The following is a 19,372-nucleotide window of genomic DNA, read 5'->3' as shown; positions in this document are numbered from 1 at the left end:
TACGGCAATTCGTAGTCGTTTTGATGTGCTATCAATACGAATACGAATTGCCATATTTGCAGGATAGTAAATGTCAAAAATAAGTGTATTTCTGGATACAAATACACCTATTTTTTACAAATTTCCTTTAGTAAATTTCCCCCTTAAAAACAAAAAAATGATACACTGTTTCATGCCCCACCCCCCCACAAAAGCCCCGCCTACATCGCCGCCCACTCTGCCCATAGAGTTCCTGAACCTATTTTTCTGCAAAAATAGCATTGTTATTAATGGTTGTTGTGATAAGCGACAGCTACCGTGTCCCTGGAGCTTCAACAGCAGTAGCCTCCCTCCCTCCCCCAACCCTGCACTGCGGTGACCCGTGCGTCGGATAGGGGCTGCTGGCCTGGGGGGCGGAATAAGCCGGCACGGCACGCTGTATGTGGGAGGAGCCGGGCACATCTCACCCGCGCCGCCGCAGCTGCTGGTTATATGGAGAAGCTCGTGTCCTCCTACCCACAGAGCTGCTGCCGGTTTTTTTTTCTGGTGACCTGCTGTGAGGAAACGCAGAGTTGTCAGTAGAAAGTCGCTACACTGTCGGAGTATTGTCGCCGGGGAGGTAAGCGCCGCAAAAGCGCGCCGGGTACGTCACTGCAGTCGTCTGTGGCTGTAGCGCTGCCATTGTATCTGTATTATAAAAGCTTTGTGTAACTAAGCACTGGGAGTACAGACAGCAGCACCGCATAGTATTCCGGCTACACGCGTGACCGTCTGCATGGCTGTACACAGCGCGGTTACACAGGGGGACAGGCGTGTGGGGTGTGCAGTTACTGTGGGGGACAGGCGTGTGTGTGGGGTGTATAGTAACTGCGGGGACAGGCGTGTGTGTGGTGTACAGTAACTGGGGGGCAGGCGTGTGTGTGGTGTACAGTAACTGGGGGGCAGGCGTGTGTGTGGTGTACAGTAACTGGGGGGCAGGCGTGTGTGTGTGTGTGTGGTGTACAGTAACTGGGGGGCAGGCGCAGTGGCGTAAGTTCACCCCAGTTGCCCGGAGGCAAGATTAATATTGGTGCGCCCCCCCCCCCCCCCACACACAGCACCTTATATAAGTATACAGTATGTATGTATGTTATTTTTAAGAGTTTGTGATGTCTATGGTCCTACTAGGAGGGGAATCCGCCACAGAAGTGATATTGAAGGCTTTCAATAAACTGATTTAAATTTTGTAGTGGAGGAGAGGTGCCCCCTTGGGAGTAGGAGCCCGGCGGCAGATGACTCCATTGCCTCCCTGAGTTACGCCTCTGGGCAGGCGTGTGTGTGGTGTACAGTAACTGGGGGGCAGGCGTTTGTGTGTGTGTGGTGTACAGTAACTGCGGGGGGCAGGCATGTGTGGTGTACAGTAACTGCGGGGGGCAGGCATGTGTGGTGTACAGCAACTGCGGGGGCAGGCGTGTGTGTGTGTGTGTGTGTGTGTGTGGTGTACATTAAATGCGGGGGTGTGGAGTGTACAGTAACTGGGGGGACAGACGAGTGTGTGTGTGTGGTGTACAGTAACTGGGGGACAGGCGTGTGTGTGGTGTACAGTAACTGCGGGGGACAGGCGTGTGTGTGGTGTACAGTAACTACGGGGGACAGGCGTGTGTGTGGTGTACAGTAACTGCGGGGGGGGCGCGTGTGTGTGGTGTACAGTAACTGCGGTGGGACAGGCGTGTGTGGTGTACAGTAACTGCGGTGGGACAGGCGTGTGTGGTGTACAGTAACTGCGGGGGGACAGGCATGTGTGGTGTACAGTAACTGCGGTGGGACAGGCGTGTGTGGTGTACAGTAACTGCGGTGGGACAGGCATGTGTGGTGTACAGTAACTGCGGGGGGACAGGCGTGTGTGGTGTACAGTAACTGCGGGGGGACAGGTGTGTGTGTGGTGTACAGTAACTGCAGGGGGACAGGCGTGTGTGTGGTGTACAGTAACTGCAGGGGGACAGGCGTATGTGTGGTGTACAGTAACTGCAGGGGGACAGGCGTATGTGTGGTGTACAGTAACTGCAGGGGGACAGGCGTATGTGTGGTGTACAGTAACTGCGGTGGGACAGGCGTGTGTGTGGTGTACAGTAACTGCGGTGGGACAGGCGCGTGTGGTGTACAGTAACTGCGGGGGGACAGGCGTGTTTGTGTGGTGTACAGTAACTGCTGGGGGACAGGCGTATGTGTGGTGTACAGTAACTGCAGGGGGACAGGCGTATGTGTGGTGTACAGTAACTGCGGGGGACAGGCGTATGTGTGGTGTACAGTAACTGCGGGGGACAGGCGTGTGTGTGTGGTGTACAGTAACTGTGGGGGGACAGGCGTGTGTGTGGGGTGTACAGTAACTGAGGGGGACAGGCGTGTGGGGGGTGTACAGTGCAGTGGGACAGGACTTCCTGGAGACATAGCAACCACTCAATTGCTACATAATAAGCAGAAATAGCTGTAAAGAACTGACTAGTTATGTATGTCTGCATTGTTCATCCTCTGTTGCTTCCTGTTTATTGATTTGTAATTCTAATTTTGGTCAGGTATGGTTGGACAGAGAGGGGGCAGGTTATGCAGACAGCTGCTGAGCCATGTGTTGCTTTGGAGGTAGAGCTTGCATTCTTCATGGTCCTCAGGGAGGGATGCAATGCATTGAAATGCTAATCATGTTTCGTCATCCCCTGGGACTGCTGACAGTGGATTGGGTGTTAACTCTTTAACAGCCAGATTGAGTGTATGTCTAGTGCTGATCGGCTGCAGAAGAGGTTCGACCTATGCAGATGGCAGGAGACTATGGGGCCAATGCTACATTGCCTTGCGTGCATGGTGCTACTGTCACCAGCATGCAGAGTTGTGGAACTCTCTGGAAAATCCCTGCTCTGTTAGTACACTTCATGCGCACTGGCACCACCACATTATATTTATTATCCACGTATGATACAAATCAGTCGGCACTTACATGGTAGCAGCTCCAGTGATACATCACTGTATTCTGGGTCTGGCAGTTTGGAGATCCAGTAGTACACTATCCCTAACCCCCGAGCGGATGACCTCTCATTCTGAAATTGTTTGAGTAAATAAGCTGGGCACGCATAAGACAATATGCTCCATGAACGTTATAAGCCCCATAGAGACTAGACATGTTTTTGACTGGTATTGCTCAGAAGGACCCTCCTGAATGGGGCTTACACGTAGCAATTTTAAGTGATCTAACTTAATTTGTCTAGATGGCTTAGAAAATGCCCCAACATTGCTACGTGTGTAGAAGCCGTAGCGATGCGTCACCACTGCCGGGTGAGAGAACCAGTGCACTGGTACTTAATTGTCATTGCCAGTGTTCGTCACACCGGAGACAGATCGCTCAGCATACCTCACTGTGTACTAGCGATCTTGCATCGCTCAGCACACCTCTCCCCATTAGAGTTTAAAAACGTTACAAGCAAACCTAGTCTCACTCGCATGAGGACCGATGGTGGGTTTACGCACATGCGCAGGGTCATTTCTGTGCATGTGCAGCCACGGTGAACAGATTGTTTGGGTGCACGCACCCAATGCTGTGGCCGGGGGGTCGTGGGGCGGCTGCAGATAGTCACGCCCATGGGAACGCCAAGCGTTTACATGGACGTTCCCATGTAAACGCTGGGCATCCGATGGTAATTGAGACGTAACATCAGTGCCGGGGGCGGACAGCTGACGTCACCTGGTGTCAGCTGCCCACCCACTTCCTCCCGAGGGTGCACACAAATCTACGTGACCTGAGTCGCTTACCTATGCGTGCACGTTCCACACCATTCCAACGTTCCAACTAAACTGCAGCCAGTTTCCACATTCTTAAAAACCATGGTGGAATTCTTAGTTTGCAGGAATGTATTTTGCCATTTAAAAACTCTTCTGTGTTCATTCAAACCTGACAAGAAAGTAATTGGCAGCTTTCTAAAGGCTGAATGCAGTTTTCTCTTATTCCTGATCTGTGTGTTCGGGATGCGGTCATTTGGTCTACTGCATTATGGTCGACAGTCATTAGGTCGAATCCATTAGGTCGACATGGGAAAAGGTCGACATGATTCTAGTTCGACAGGTCATTAGTTCGACAGGTCATTAGTTCGACAAGGTCATTAGTTCGACATTGTCTATGTCGACATTCACAAGGTCGACATGGAGTTTTTCACTGTTTTTTGAGCCAACATGTGCCGACAGGCGGTATTTCATGCCCTACCATCCACTAGGGCGTGGTGGGAGAATAAAATAGTGTGCCGAGCGTAGCGAGGCACCCTGCCCGACGCATTGCGAGGGGATGCAGTGCACTTTAAACTGTGTCCATGTCGACTGTGTTGACATTCAGGTTAAAAAACAGTGAAAAACCCCATGTCGACCTTGTGAATGTCGACATAGACAATGTCGAACTAATGACCTGTCGAACTAATGACCTTTCGACCTAGAATCATGTCGACCTTTTCCCATGTCGACCTAGAATCATGTCGACCTTTTAGCATGTCGACCTAATGGATTCGACCTAATGACTTTCGACCATAATGCAATAGACCAAATGATCCCAACCCGTGTGTTCTTATGCTGTACACTATGACACTTCAGTGTGGGTCTAGACTGGTATTTGCTGAGGTCAAGTAGTTGACTGCGATATCTTTTCTGTGGCTGTTAAAGGAAATGTGATGCATATGTTAATGGCACCTACCATGCTAAGCCCCTATACCAGTGATTTTCAACCTTTTTACCTCGCGGCACACTAAATAAGACTTTAAAATTGCCAAGGCACACCCTAAGATCCCCACAGGGCAAAACACATTGGCCACCACAGGAAAAAAACAAACCTATTGGCCCCCACATTAAAAACAATCACACTGATCCCCACAGGTAACAAAAATAAAATACATTGGCCCCTTACATGAAAAGAAGAGACCAGTCAATAACATTTGAACTGGTGGTGGCTGTAAACTGGTTTGGGTATCTCTAGATGTGGGGGCACACTTGAGAACAGCTCAAGGCACACTAGTGTGCCACGGCACACTGGTTGAAAAACACTGCCCTATACCTTTCAGCTACTTAAATCGGTAGTCCTTAGTCACTGTTAAACCTACATTTTCATTGACAAAATAAAAAAAACGGTACTTGTGAGTTATCCGGGCGTCCGATTTTTTGATTGTATGCCTTAAGTTAAGGCATACAATCAGATGCGATGCGATGCGATATCGCATCGCATCGCATGCGACCATCGGATGCGATGACCCGATTTTTCCATAGGAATCAATGTTAAAATGATTCCTATGGAAAAAGGGGTCCTTTTCATACCCCTACTATCCAAGTGGGCATGGAGTTGGATATAAACCTGTGGCGAGCGTAGCGAGCCACCGAGCCCGAAGCGTGGCGAGCGAACGGTATTCCGTGTCCCCTCGCGGGGCTCGCTACGCTCGCCACGCTTCGGGCTCGGTGGCTCGCTACGCTCGCCACAGGTTTATATCCAACTCCATGCCCACTTGGATAGTAGGGGTATGAAAAGGACCCTTTTTCCCATTGAATTCCATGTTAAAATGGACTCAGTCCATTTTAACATTGATTCCTATGGAAAAATCGGGTCATCGCATCGCATCCGATGGTCGCATGCGATGCGATGCGATGTCCCGATCCGACCCGATTTCAAAATCGGACGCCCGGATAACTCACAAGTACCAAAAAAACTTGTAAAGCTTTTCCTGTCATGACTCTCCCATCAGAATGCCTATTCGCTGAATAGAACACCTATTGGGCCTTGGGATATATGATAAGCAGGAAACCACAGCTAACTACAAGGGATGCCAACATCTAACTACTGCCAGACCTACAGCATTTCTAAGTGATGGGGCTGTACGTTATTGTGCGGTTTTTGCTAGCTGCTCTATGTTTTTTGTAAATTATATTTGTTTCTAGCAAAGTTTCATAATTTCTGTGCAACTGCACATTAAAAAAGAAGGAAGTGACCTTTTTAACCCTTTCGCAATGCTAAGCCGGGACAGACCCAGGTCCGGCGCTTGCACACTTACTCTGAGTCGCAACCCAGGTTTACCCCTTCTTATAACATGTGTTGAATTGCTGGGTTGGTCTACCTGTGTTCTAAGCTGTGGTGCTTTCACCCCGCACCTGGACCTGGGTCCAAACGTCACCAACACGTCAATATCTCGGGTCTGAGGTGCGATGTGATAGGGGTATTAGTAACTCTGGGTCCAGGAATTAAGTACTGCGTGTGTGTACATAGGTGTATACTGCTGACTACAAAATTGTTCAGCATTTAAGGCAGGGGTGGGGAACCTATTTTGTGCCAAGGGCCGTTTGTATGGGGAAAAAAATCCTTCGGGGGCCATAAGTAAAAATTTCTCTTACAAATTGTCCTGCTGCAACCGTCCCGCACTCTGGCAGGTATTCAATGCTCTGGGCGAGTGGTGACAGCGAGCAGGGCTTTCTGCTCGCTGTCACCACTCACCCTGTCAGCATTCAACGCAGCCTCCGCATCCGCCAATTCCCCCTTGCTCCGTTTTTTGAGCGAGGGGGAATTGGCGGATGCGGCTCCAGAAGCAGCGAGACCCTGCAGTAGCCGCGGGTCTCGCTGCTTTGGGGAATTCTCGCCGTCCTGTGACGGCGAGGATTTCCCCAGAGCGTTGCATAGTGCGAGCGGCCGGCGCGGGGGTTAAACCGCGAGGATCGCTGGTTTTCAGCAATCCTCGCTGTTTAACCCCCTCGCCTGCCGCTCGCACCAGCATTGAATACCTGCCTCTGAATAGGACTGACAGTCTCCGGCTGCTGTTGATTAAGAGGAATCTCGCAAGAACTACCGACCTCTCGCGAGATTTCCCCTGTACTTGACTCCTGGCAAAGCTGCCGGGCGGGTGGGAGGGCCACTCAGACTGGCTACGGGGCCGCATATGGCCCCCGGGCCTGAGGTTCCCCACCCCTGATTTAAGGGCTAATAGTAAATAGGTTAGCATCCCCTACATTTTATTGTAGGGGATGCAGAATTGGTCCCTTTCTCAATTGTTCACATGTGATTATTTTCTAGATTAGACTGAACCCTTTGTGTAAAAACAGGAGTGTTTTTTTTTTTTTTTTTTTTTTTTTTTTTTTCTCCCTTTCAATTTAGTAACTAGCTCCTATGTCTGCCTATACAATTATGGACTGGTTTCATAAGACTTGTTAGTGGCTTTTGCTGTAAGTAACACGTATACCAGGAATGGAGCACAGAGTGATATTATGAAAACACTGCTACTCTGTATCCAAAAGATTACTGTAATCTTCATAATGCTTAAACTAGCTAAACACAGGGCAATCGCACATGTCTGCATCCTGACTGATTGTACGTGTTCCTGCTTGGCTGATAACTGCAGAAAGCTCCATGATGGCATTGAATTTCAGTTCAGTCCAAATAGCTTATGATAGACATGTAATTGTTTCGGAAAGTATTTTCCTCTACCTCCCCATGGCAGCCAACTCATGGGTTAAGTCCCGAAGGGTAGTACTCTGGAAGGAAACAAAAAAGAACACTGGCCCCTATATAAGCTCCACCTCCTTAGGACTCAGTGTCTTTTTTTTTCCTTCCAGGGTAGTGGAAGGGCTTACCCTGAGCTGCAGCCCTCTCCGCTGCCTAGAGCAGTCGGGGGTGAGGCAGGGATTTGAGAAAAAACGGGTCCCCGCTGTCGAGGGCAGTAAGGGGTACCTGAGGTCTGCTGGAACCGGTGGCCGGAGGAAGCGGCACGCTCGTCCGGAGTATTGACGGCGGACATGGGCTGGCGCCTGGGGTCGGGTCCGGCGTGTGGCGTCTGGCGTCAGGAGCAGAGACGCTGAAGCCGGGCGCCCGTCGGGCGGAAGCCTAGGTGTCCGGAGTATAGCGTCTGACGTCAGCGCCGCGCAAGGACGCAGGAGCTGGGCGCCCGTCGGGCGGTTAGCCCGGGGGCTACGTGCGGCGGGCGTCTGACGTCACGGGCGCGCCGCACGCCAGGGGGCGCGTCACAAGGCGCCAGTAAGCTTTAAAAAGCGGAGCACTAAGCTCTTAAAAAGCGGGCCAGTAAGCCTTAAAACGGACCAGTAAACTCTGTAAGGCGGAGGCAAAGCTGATAGACTGCTGGAAGCAGTGGAGTGGTCAGACGCACGCAGTATTCCAGCAGACGGTAAGACTCCGCTGACAGCATTAGCTGGAGGAGTTATCATCATCCTTACTCTATGTTATTGCTTTAGCTGCAGGCTTTAAAGCTGTCAGTATGGATGGGGAGAAGAAGCAGCACAGAAAATCAGGGTAAGCCAGAGATAAGCACTGGTTGGTGAAGCATTTCGGGTACTGACTGTTATACTGTATGTGTATTCTAGATCGGATACAAGCAAGGGGCAGGCTGAGGCAAAGGCTAAGCACAAGAAACACCACCCTGCCAAGTGCAGTTTGTGTGACAAGGCCCTGCCGGATATGTGGATAGGCTCCGCGTGTAGTGCCTGCAAACTAACCCAACAGATGGGTATGCCCCAGATGACCGAGTTGGTGTCTATGCTGAAGACAGCGTTGGCTGACACATTTATGACAAAACAGGATGTGGAAAAAATGCAGGCAAAAAGGAGCAGAGCTGAGCTCTCAGGGGGATCCCAAGACTCGGCAGAAGGGCCGGCATTGAGAGAGGAGGAAATGGAAGAAGGGGAGATAACGCAGGATAAAGCAGAGGCTGACTTTAACCCAGTGTTATTGGAGAACCTGTTGGTTCTTATCAATAAGTCTCTGAAAATAGAAGAGACTCAGGAGGAGGAGAAATTGCAGGACCTGCTGTTCCAGGACAAGAAGAAAAAGGGCAAAACATTTCCACTATCAAAAGCGTTGAAGGAAATGGTGGACGAAGAATGGAGGCACCCGGATAAAAAAAGTGGCGGTGCCACTTAGGGTAGCTAAGATGTATCCATTCGAGAGTGAGCAGGTGAAACACTGGGAGGAGGCCCCGAGGGTTGATGCGGCTATCGCAAGAATTTCCAAAAAAACAACGCTCCCCCTGGAAGATGCGAACAATTTTAAGGACGCGATGGAAAGGAAGATGGAGGTCAGTCTGCGGAAACAGCATGTCACCTCGGGGGCAGCTATCAAGACGGCCGCAGCTATGGCAGTAACAGCCAGGGTAATGAGGTCCTGGTGTCATGACCTAGAGTCAGACACGCTGGATGGAATTCAGAGGTCAGATCTGATAAAGACCATCCAGAACATCCAGATTGCCGTGGAGTTCATGTGTGATGCGTCGGTAGATGCGGTGAAATTAGCGGCAAGATCAAGCGCCATGATGGCAGTAGCAAGAAGAGCGCTCTGGCTTAAGCCATGGGCAGCAGATACACAGTCGAAGCAGAAACTGCTGGCCCTACCATTTCAGGGACAGTATCTATTTGGTTCCAAGCTGGATGATAACATCACAAAGATCTCGGGCGGTAAGTCAGTGTGGCTGCCGCAGGATAAGGGGAAGAAACCCTTTTTCAACAGGTCGCTTAAATTCCAGTCGCCGGACTTTAAGGAGGCAAGGGCGTATAGGCCAGGGAGAAGTTTCAGAAGGTCCTGGGCAAATCGGAGCTTTTTTCGAGGCCAAAGGGGCAGAGACGGAAGGTATTCCGCAAGGCACTCTAGCCAATGACGCCAGAGAGGCAGTAGGGGGCAGACTGCTGCAGTTCAAGCAGATTTGGTCCCAATCCGTCCAGGACAAATGGGTGCTGGACATAATAGAGTCTGGGTACAAAATAGAATTTGCGAAGTTTCCGGGTTACTGGAGGACGGAGTCTCCAATACCCCGGGAGCCGAGAGAAAAAGCCGCGTTACTGGACAGTCTGCAAAAAATGATCAACCAGAAAGTAGTGATCAAAGTGTCAAAAGAGCAAGAATGGAAAGGTTGCCAATCAAGATTTTTTATAGTCAGAAAGCCTTCAGGAGGCTTCAGAACGATCCTCGATTTGAGAAGAGTAAATGCGTTCATCATGACAAAAAAATTCAGGATGGAGTCACTAAGGTCTATCCTACCGGATATCGTGGAAGGGTCATTTCTGACCACAATAGACCTTCGGGACGCATATCTACACGTACCAATATACGCAGGGCACCACAGGTATCTAAGATTTCGTCTGGGAAATGTAACATATCAATTTGTCGCCCTGCCTTTCGGCCTGGCTACGTCCCCAAGGACGTTCACAAAGGTGCTGGTGGTGTTGGTCGCCAACCTGCGGCAGCAGGGGATTTGCGTGTGGCCATACCTCGACGACTTGTTGATCATGGCCAGGACAAGGAAGGAGGCGGAGAGAAGTACGTCCCAAGTAAAGCAGTACCTGGAACAACACGGGTGGTTGATAAACCAGGAGAAGAGTCAGCTCATCCCGGCAAGAGCGGTAAAGTATCTGGGCGTCTGGATAGACACAGATCGCATGACAATCAAGCTAACAGACCCCAGAAGACAGAAGCTGAGACGCGAAGTATCTTCTCTCCAAAGCAAAAAAATCATTTCGTCAGGGGACTGCATGAAGGTGCTAGGACTCATTTCGGCGGCATTAGATGCAGTACGATGGGGCCGGTTCCATATGAGGGCTTTCCAAGGCTGCTTTCTTATGCAGTGGGATGGCGATGGAAAAAACAAGTCTCAAAGGATTGTCCTGTCAAAAAAGGCGCGTCAGGATCTAGCATGGTGGTCGGACAGACCGAGGCTAGAAGAGGGAAGAGTGTTCGCGGTGTCAGGACAAAAAGTGGTGACCACGGATGCCAGCCTGACAGGCTGGGGAGCGGTCTGTGGAGAGCAGATAGTTCAAGGGATCTGGACCCAGGAAACAAGAGCCAAGCACTCAAACGTCCGGGAGATGAGGGCAGTGCTTATGGCCTGCATACACCTACGGAAATGCCTAGTGGGAAGAGACATTATCGTGAGGTCCGACAATCAGTCGGTGGTGTCTTACCTAAACAGGCAAGGAGGGACAAAGAGCCGAGAGCTCATGTCGGAGGTATCGGAAGTAATATCTTGGGCAGAGAGCCACGTAAACAGTCTCACGGCGGTGTTTGTGGCAGGCAAGGAGAACCTGCAGGCGGACAGCCTCAGCAGGCAGCTTGTGCAGCCGGGAGAATGGGAGTTGTCCCCAGAAGTGTTCGAGCAAATCGTAAGAATGTGGGGTCAACCCCAGGTGGACCTCATGGCCACAAAGAGAAATGCAAAGCTCCAGAGGTTCTTCTCAAGGCATTGGGAGCCGGGGGCAGAGAAGCAGGATGCACTGACGTCAGTGTGGGAAGCAGAATTTGTGTACGCGTTTCCACCCTTCCCAATAATAGCAAGGCTGCTGAGGAAAATTCAACAAGAAAGAGTGACCGCAATAGTGATCCTTCCGTACTGGCCAAGGAGACCGTGGTTCTCCAAACTACTGGAGATGTCGATAGCAGATCCATGGCACCTGCCGGATCTAAACAACCTAATAGGTCAGAACAGGTTATGGAAGGCACAGCCCTGTACCTGGAAACTGACGGCATGGCTGTTGAGACACGTATGTTAGAGAAGAAAGGTTTTTCCAGTAGAGTGGTAAGGACCTTGCTCAAGGCCAGGAAAAAAATCTACGTCCATTACGTACCATAGAATTTGGAGGAGGTACGTAGAGTTCTGTAAGTCAAGGAACAATCAGGCAAAGGACATAGGCGTGGTGCTGGAGTTTCTACAGCAGGGGCTAGACAAGAATTTGTCCGTTAGCTCAGTTAAGGTGCAGATCTCGGCTCTGTCGGCCATGCTGGACTGGAAACTAGCAGATAATAAGTACATTCAAAGATTTATTCAAGCAGCTAAACGGATAAAGCCGTCATTCCATAACCCGCTGTCACCTTGGGACCTCAATCTGGTCTTGAACGCGCTAGTAGAAAATCCGTTCGAGCCTATGCAAGAAGTATCATTGAAAATGCTTACTATGAAAGTGGTGTTTTTAGTAGCTATCACATCTGCAAGAAGAGTATCGGAACTCCAGGCCCTTTGGGCAAAAGAGCCCTTCTTGAACTTCTTTCCGGATAAAGTAGTCCTAAGAACGAATCCGCAGTTTCTGCCCAAGGTGGTGTCCACCTTTCATATTAATCAGGAAATCGTCCTGCCCTCGTTCTGCACGAACCCCGCTAACTCTAAGGAAGAGAGGCTACATACGCTAGACGTGGTTAGGGCCCTGAAAATATATTTAGAGAGGACAAAATCTCACAGGAAAACAGAGAGGTTGTTCGTGCTGACCGAGGGGAAGAATAAAGGGCAGGGGGCCAGCAAGACTACGATCTCAAGGTGGATCAAATCCTGTATTTTGGAGGCGTACAGAGTTAGGGGTCAAGATCCGCCGGTGGGCTTGAAGGCTCATTCAACGAGAGCAATGTCGGCCTCCTGGGCGGAAAAGGAGGCGGCATCAATTCAGGAGCTATGTAAAGCAGCGTGCTGGTCCTCAGTACATACCTTCACCAGACATTACAGAATGGATGTAGCGGCGTCAGCAGACGCCCGGTTTGGTAGGAAGGTGCTGAGCGCAGTTGTTTAAGTAAGGTGATGTAACCTTATTATCATTATTTTCATTATTATTATCAGTATGGTGTTATTATGCCCACCCAGTGTGGTAACTGCTTGGGTATTACCCATGAGTTGGCTGCCATGGGGAGGTAGAGGAAAGTACAGATTCCTACCTGTTAATATGCTTTCCTCTACTCCACCATGGCAGCATTATCCCGCCCGGTTGTTGGTGGTTAAATGATTAAGTTGATGTATAATGGTGTATATGTATGCTATTTAATCAAGACACTGAGTCCTAAGGAGGTGGAGCTTATATAGGGGCCAGTGTTCTTTTTTGTTTCCTTCCAGAGTACTACCCTTCGGGACTTAACCCATGAGTTGGCTGCCATGGTGGAGTAGAGGAAAGCATATTAACAGGTAGGAATCTGTACTTTATGGCAGACCAATGCCTAGGGGGGCATGTAATTCCCCCCCCCCCCCCCCCCCCCCCACCACCACCACCACCACTATTTCTGATGGGGGAAATAGTGGCAGGTGCCTATTCAATGCTGTTTTTCCTGACCGCATTGAACAGGCATCTCTGCAGAACGGACCCGACTTTAGAAGCAGTCGGGCCCGGAACGGCCGTGGATTGTCGAGCTCCCGGACGTTTCTCGCCACCTTTTCAGTGTACAGCAGGCGGGACATTGAACCACGCCTGCCGAGATGCAGTCAAGCAGGCTGAGAACAGGACCGGATCAGCCCAGGGATGCCAATCCAGGGGCATTTTTTTTTTTTTCAATCCCGGGATTGAAAAATGCTCCATCCTCGGATTGGCCTAATGCGAGGTCTAACCCTGGGATAGAAATCACATAGTCTGTTCATAAACTGCTAATTTGGATGGCAAAGTCAGTGGAAGGACCTTGCTATGATATTACCATATAGTTCCCTAAAAGGCACTGTGCTGCAGAAACGGAGGCGTGAGACGATATATAGTTCTTAAAGAATGATTTGAGTATTCTATTGTAAACAGAAACCATCTTGTACTTGGCAATGCTGTGCCATGGTCATATGCCAAGCTAACATGTACTTTGTGTAAACTGTCTGTCCATTCTATATTCAAATTTCATCTCAACTGTTTATCTCCGGGAATGAGTGTCAGAGCTATTCAATTGGCCACGCTGTAAACCCATGTGACCCACCCTCCTGATGTGTGAGCAGATATCCAGCTGATACTCGAGTATAAGCTGAGGCACCTAATTTTACAACAAAAACCTGGGAAAACTTATTGACTCAAGTGGGACCCTCACTCGAGTATAAGCCGAGGGGGGCTTTTTCAGCATAAAAATGTTTCTGAAAAAGTAGGCTTATACTCGAGTATATATGGTAATTTGGAAAATGTAGGTTAGGGCAGTGATTAGTCACGTTAAACTGCACCTCCCGATTTTTAGTGCCTGGCAATTAAATAGCTCTGCATGACATTCAATTAAATTCCCTTTGAATTTAGGAAAAGGAAAGCGGATTGGTCATTTTAATTAGACTTAAATAGTTTGGGTTTTGGCTTGTTAAATAAAAAAAGTGCATGTTCGTGCTTTTCTGGTAAGTGAGCTGCATATATATGGATTACTAGATAAAGGTGATTTTATAGAATAGATTTATAGTGGCATATTCTAGGTAAATTCTCTAATATTGTTCTTTTGCTAGGTACTAATTGACAGGTTTTTCTATATAGGCGGTACAAATTATTCTGATGAATTGATTCAGTTCTCTGTCCTCCTGATTAGAGAGGTGAGCTGTGAAATGTCACTGGGTGAGAGGGCATGCTCCAGTATTAGTGTTTCAAGGTCCATGAAGTTTGTTGTGCCCCTGTCACGTGAGGTGAAGTCATCTGTTACTATCAGACAACAAAACGGAAAGATTAAGGGGGATATTCAATCTCCGTCGAGCATCTCCCGTGGGGGAGATGCTCGACGGGCCCTATTCAATGCTGTCTTCCCCGACAGCATTGAACAGGGTTTCCTGTCAGAACGAGCCCGACATCTCTAGCTGTCGGGCTCGTTCTGCCGAGAACAGCCGGAAAGTGACGAGCTGCCGGCTACAACTCGCGGCCACGCCCCCTTCTCGCCGCTCTGCGGCCGGGACATTGAATCCCGACTGCCGAGCTCCAGACGAGCTCACCGAGAACGGGACAGGGGCACGGCTGTCGCGCTAGCTCGACAGCCGTGCCCCAGATATTGAATACCCCCCTAAGCATGTGGTTTCCCAAAAATGTACTGAAAGTCCTCTTGATAAAGGAAAGGAAGAATTTACTGCTCATCCCCACTGCAATACAGAGATATCATGACAGCCTGTTGGTGAACTCTGGGGATGTGCTTGCAGTACTGGAAACAAACTAAACCTGTTCTTTTCAAAATAGTAGGAAAGAATACTCTTGTAAAAGACTGCACTTTTTATAGTAATACAGATGTCATCAACCTGTATCCACACCCTGTTCTGCATTTTACCTTTTATATTTGGTTTGGTTAAACTGTTCCTAATTTGTTTGTACCATGAGAAGTTCTTTCTTCATATTTATCTGCAATGTTGAGATTTTAAAATAGTGATCATAATTTTAAACCTAAAGCTCCTTAGATTTGAAGCAGCTGAATTTGGCCTTTTTATACCACTTTTTACACCAAACTGCCAGGTCGCACCCAGGTTTTTGAAATGGTGTAAAAGGGGTATTACTTAGAATCCCTGTGTCTGCACAATATCAATAACTGATCTGTAACTTGAAGTCTCTTTATTACAGGACTGTCTAAACTCTTCACACTCACCATTCACTAAATTATTTAGACCTGTTTATAAAAAGGTATATTATATATTTAACTTTTTGTTAAACTAGTATATTTGCACATGGCCAGCACTGTGCAGAGCCTTGTGTGTTGAGACATGTTGTCAATATGCATGATAAAAGGAATTGTAATGTACTGCTTGTCAACATATAAAATCAGGGTATTTCACAAACAAAGGACGGGATGTACTGAAGCCAGAAATGCGGGCAAAACTCAGAAATCATGTATTTGTGAGTTTTCTGTATGTACAGTACCAAGTTCTGGAATGCAATACATTCCGGAGCTTAGAAGCGGTAGGGAACACCATCTTCTTGTGGCGTTGCCCAGTAGAAGTATATGGGCTTCTTTTCGCACTTTGATCTGAGAGGGATTCAATTGTATTCCTCTGCACCCCCCTCCACATGCGTACAGTGACCACATCATTGTACACATGTGCAGGAGGAATGAAGAGACATAAACCCAGGAGTTCTGTCATCATTAACGAATGGTGTTATTTGTATAGCTGCCTTCTTCTTATTATTATTCTACACAATTTTAGCCACAGTCTGGTGTGTGTGTGTGTGTGTGTGTGTGTGTGTGTACGCGCACAGATATCTGCACTCTTGTGGCATGTGTACTAATAATCTCAAACTACTGTGGTTTTGAACACCGATATTTTCATTTGTAATTAAAGCATCCCTGCTATGTACGTAGGGGAGCCCTTTTGCATGGTGACTTCTGGCATGTGACCGTTCTTATGCCGAGTAAGTGGCTCCTGCCTACATTGTTGTTCTTTAAGTGCCTGGGGCAGTCTGCCATTAGCTGACACACTGCACCTACTGGAGCCAGGGCCCTGCACAGTGCTGTCATGGTCCTGTGAGTATATGTAATGGTAGTTTTGCTCTTCAGTGCACATAGTGTTATGCAGTTGGTACCATCCTCTTTTTTTCTATTACCCATCACTTTCAAATCTGATTGAAACCCACATTTGCTAATTCTACAGTATAGTGGCGGAAAACCTTTTTATGTCTAACTTAATAAACATTAGTGCTACTTGTCATTTAGCTTCCATTTTGTGAGTAAGAACCTGTTTTAACGGAAAAAGAGGCAAAATTGCTGGGCGCTACAGAGTCACATTGCACTCATGTGTTATGTATATTGCGACTTGTACCTCATGTAACAGATCTATATGGAGAATATATTATTTATATATTATTATTATTATTATTATTATTATTATTATTATTATAGAGAATGGACAGCTCTGCTGTGCTTAATGCCTGGTTACTGTTTCTCATATTCCCTTTGTTTTATATTTTTGTATGTGTACCTAGGTGACAAGCTCATATGGATTAACAACCATGTCTGTCCATGCCTCGACATTGACTAGTTACACGAAGAAGAGCGTTCGGGATTGTGAAACAACGGTACAGGTAAATGTCTAATTTATCTATTTTGTTCCGGATACTTCTTTACTATCGCCCATTATATTTTATGAGTCTGCTTAGAGTGGCAGGATGTTTCATTTTATAAAATCTTTTTTTGTGCTGCTAACAATGTGTAGACAATAAGGATTTCTTTACATGTGCATATATCCTTGCGTTATTGTTTTCTGACATACACATGGAGCGATTTTGTGCTCTTTTCTAAGCGATCTGACTAGATAGCTTAGAAAGCAAGCACAGATCGCTCCATGGCCCTTATTCAGATCTAATCGCAGTACAAATTTGGGTACTTATGTAATATCTGGGCTCCCGTTTTTCTTATGACACCGCGTACCCTCGCGGGGCTCGCTGCGCTCGCCACGCTTCGGGCACGGTGGCTCGCTGCGCTCGCCACACTATATAAAATCAACTCCATGCGTAATTGGATAGTAGGGGTATGAAAAAATGCGGTGCATTTAACATGGGAGCCCAGATAATACATAAGTACCCAAATTTGTACTTAAAATGGGCAATTCCATGTGCACTGCAGGTGGGGCAGATGTAACATGTGCAGATAGTTACATTTGGGTGGGGTGTATTGAAATTGAAATCTAAATTGCAGTGTAAGACAAATGCAGCCAGTATTTACCCTGCACAGAAACAAACTAACTCGCACAAATTTAACTCTCTCTACACGTTAGATCTACCCCACCTGCAGTGCACATGGGTTTTGCCCATTTTGGGAAGAAATTTGTACTGCGGTCAAATCTGAATAAGTGCCCATGTGTATGCCCCCGAGCGATGGCGAAGCGCAGTCCCGTATGTAGCTATCGCCCACTAGTTAGTCAGTGCATGCAGTCAAAATCTAGTCAAATTGATTAGCAAGTGACTGCAAATCTCTCTGTGTGTACAGAATGAGCGATGGTGATCTACGTCAACCTGAGCCTTTCTTTTGGCTAAAGTAAAATTGCTTAGCACACATTGCTGCATGTGTATGGGCTATCTATGGATGATGTAGACACCAGGAAATCGCCTACCCTAAATAGCTTGGCAAAAAACGCTTAGCACACATCTTAAAGTGTGTATGCCCCTTTAGTTTAGTATCACTAAAAACCTAAGCGCTTGTGTTAGACTTTTTTTGGTACTTATGTATTATCTGGGCTCCCATGTTAAATGCACCCCATTTTTTCATACCCCTACTATCCAACTACGCATGGAGTTGATTTTATATAGTGTGGCGAGCGCAGCGAGGGGACGCGGTCTAATAAGAAAAACGGGAGCCCAGATATTACATAAGTGCCCTTTTTTTAATTTGCCTAATTTTCATACGGCTTGCTTTTTGGCAAGGAGTTATCAACCAAATGTAGGTTAAATGTAAGCCATAGACTGTGTGCACAGAATAAATGATTATGTTCTCTTTAGGCAGTTGCTGATGGATGAGTTTATGAAGCTGCTCAGAACAACTTTGTTTTCTGAATACTAATTCTATTTAATTTTTTATTTCAGGTGGCAAATGACCTTGCTAAACGGTACCCTGAAGGGAAAATACTAAATGTTCCAGTCTCTCCCATGACCATTATGCCCCAAATTCCTATGATTCTATTTCCTGCAGGTATTTATGCACTTCATCATTGTACTGGTTTGTAGAATGTTTTCCAATGACATAGAACAGTGGTTCCCAACCCTGGTCCTCAAGTACCCCCAACAGTGCACGTTTTCCAGGTCCCCCAGCAGGTGCACTCATTATTCAGGCACATTTGAAAAGATCCAAAGGTGGAGCTAATTATAGCACTTGTGATTCTGTGTGGAGACCTGGAAAACATGCACTGTTGGGGGTACTTGAGGACCAGGGCTGGGAACCACTGACCTAGAACACCTGTGTTTTCATCCCACACTAATAAGGATTTTTTTTTTTTTAAACCTATCTGTATTTGGTGCACACTGATTAATTTGATTTGCTTAATTGATGTAATGTCTCCTCTTGCAGATGAGGTACCAAGGCCAGCAGTTATCGGATTAGGAGGTAGCCATGGGTCATACGTGGATAGTGCTACAGCGATTAAGGAAATTCTGGCTTCTGTTTTAAAGATTCCAAGCAGTCTAAAAGCTACATTGCCCGTGAACGATGATCTACAGGACAGTGATGTAGAGGATGACGGCAATGGCTGCATAAGTTATTCTGACGATCATGACTGTATTCCGTTAATTCCACGTGCATTAAATGACATTCGTGTTAATAGTCACAAAGCATTATGGGAGAACACCCAGTCTGAATCCCCAAAATCTTTTACAATGGACCCACTTCCTTCCCCACCCTTTGTTCCCATCAAGAGCACACAAGGTGAAACGGAACTGGAATTCTCACCTTGTATCAAATGCAGCAACTGTACAGAATTGGCATTTTCTGGACCCACAACTTCACAATTGAACTTATCTTTGAGCTCACAAAAGGAAAATAGACGGTTTTCTTCACCTAATCTTTCAGACTCCACCTTTAATTTACATTATAAACTTATCCCCCATAATACCTATTCAGAACAATCCACTTTTCCCATAAGCACAACTGTAGCGAATACTGAGCTCCCCTCTGTAGAAGATAGTAGGACATTCCATCGAAAGTCACAGTCCTATTCCATTCTTCTTGAAGGTAAATGGCAATGCGTTCTGTCCTTCACAT

General features: G+C 47.4%; 1 protein-coding gene across 1 annotated transcript in view; it reads left to right on the top strand.

Annotated features, from left to right (window-relative positions):
- Positions 1 to 260: 260 nt before the first annotated feature.
- The window catches only part of RUBCNL (rubicon like autophagy enhancer), a 39,824-nt gene continuing 20,712 nt past the window's right edge, over positions 261 to 19,372 (top strand). The window contains exons 1-4 of the mRNA XM_083168985.1: positions 261 to 598; positions 16,606 to 16,704; positions 18,202 to 18,307; positions 18,683 to 19,342. Coding sequence (XP_083025111.1) covers positions 16,633 to 16,704; positions 18,202 to 18,307; positions 18,683 to 19,342 — 838 coding nt within the window. The 5' untranslated portion in view covers positions 261 to 598; positions 16,606 to 16,632. The remainder of the gene's footprint in view (positions 599 to 16,605; positions 16,705 to 18,201; positions 18,308 to 18,682; positions 19,343 to 19,372) is intronic.

Source organism: Crinia signifera, chromosome 2 (assembly GCF_055691185.1).
Source record: "Crinia signifera chromosome 2, ASM5569118v1, whole genome shotgun sequence".
Classification (NCBI taxonomy): Eukaryota; Metazoa; Chordata; class Amphibia; order Anura; family Myobatrachidae; genus Crinia; species Crinia signifera.
This window is presented reverse-complemented; position numbering and strand designations above follow the sequence as displayed.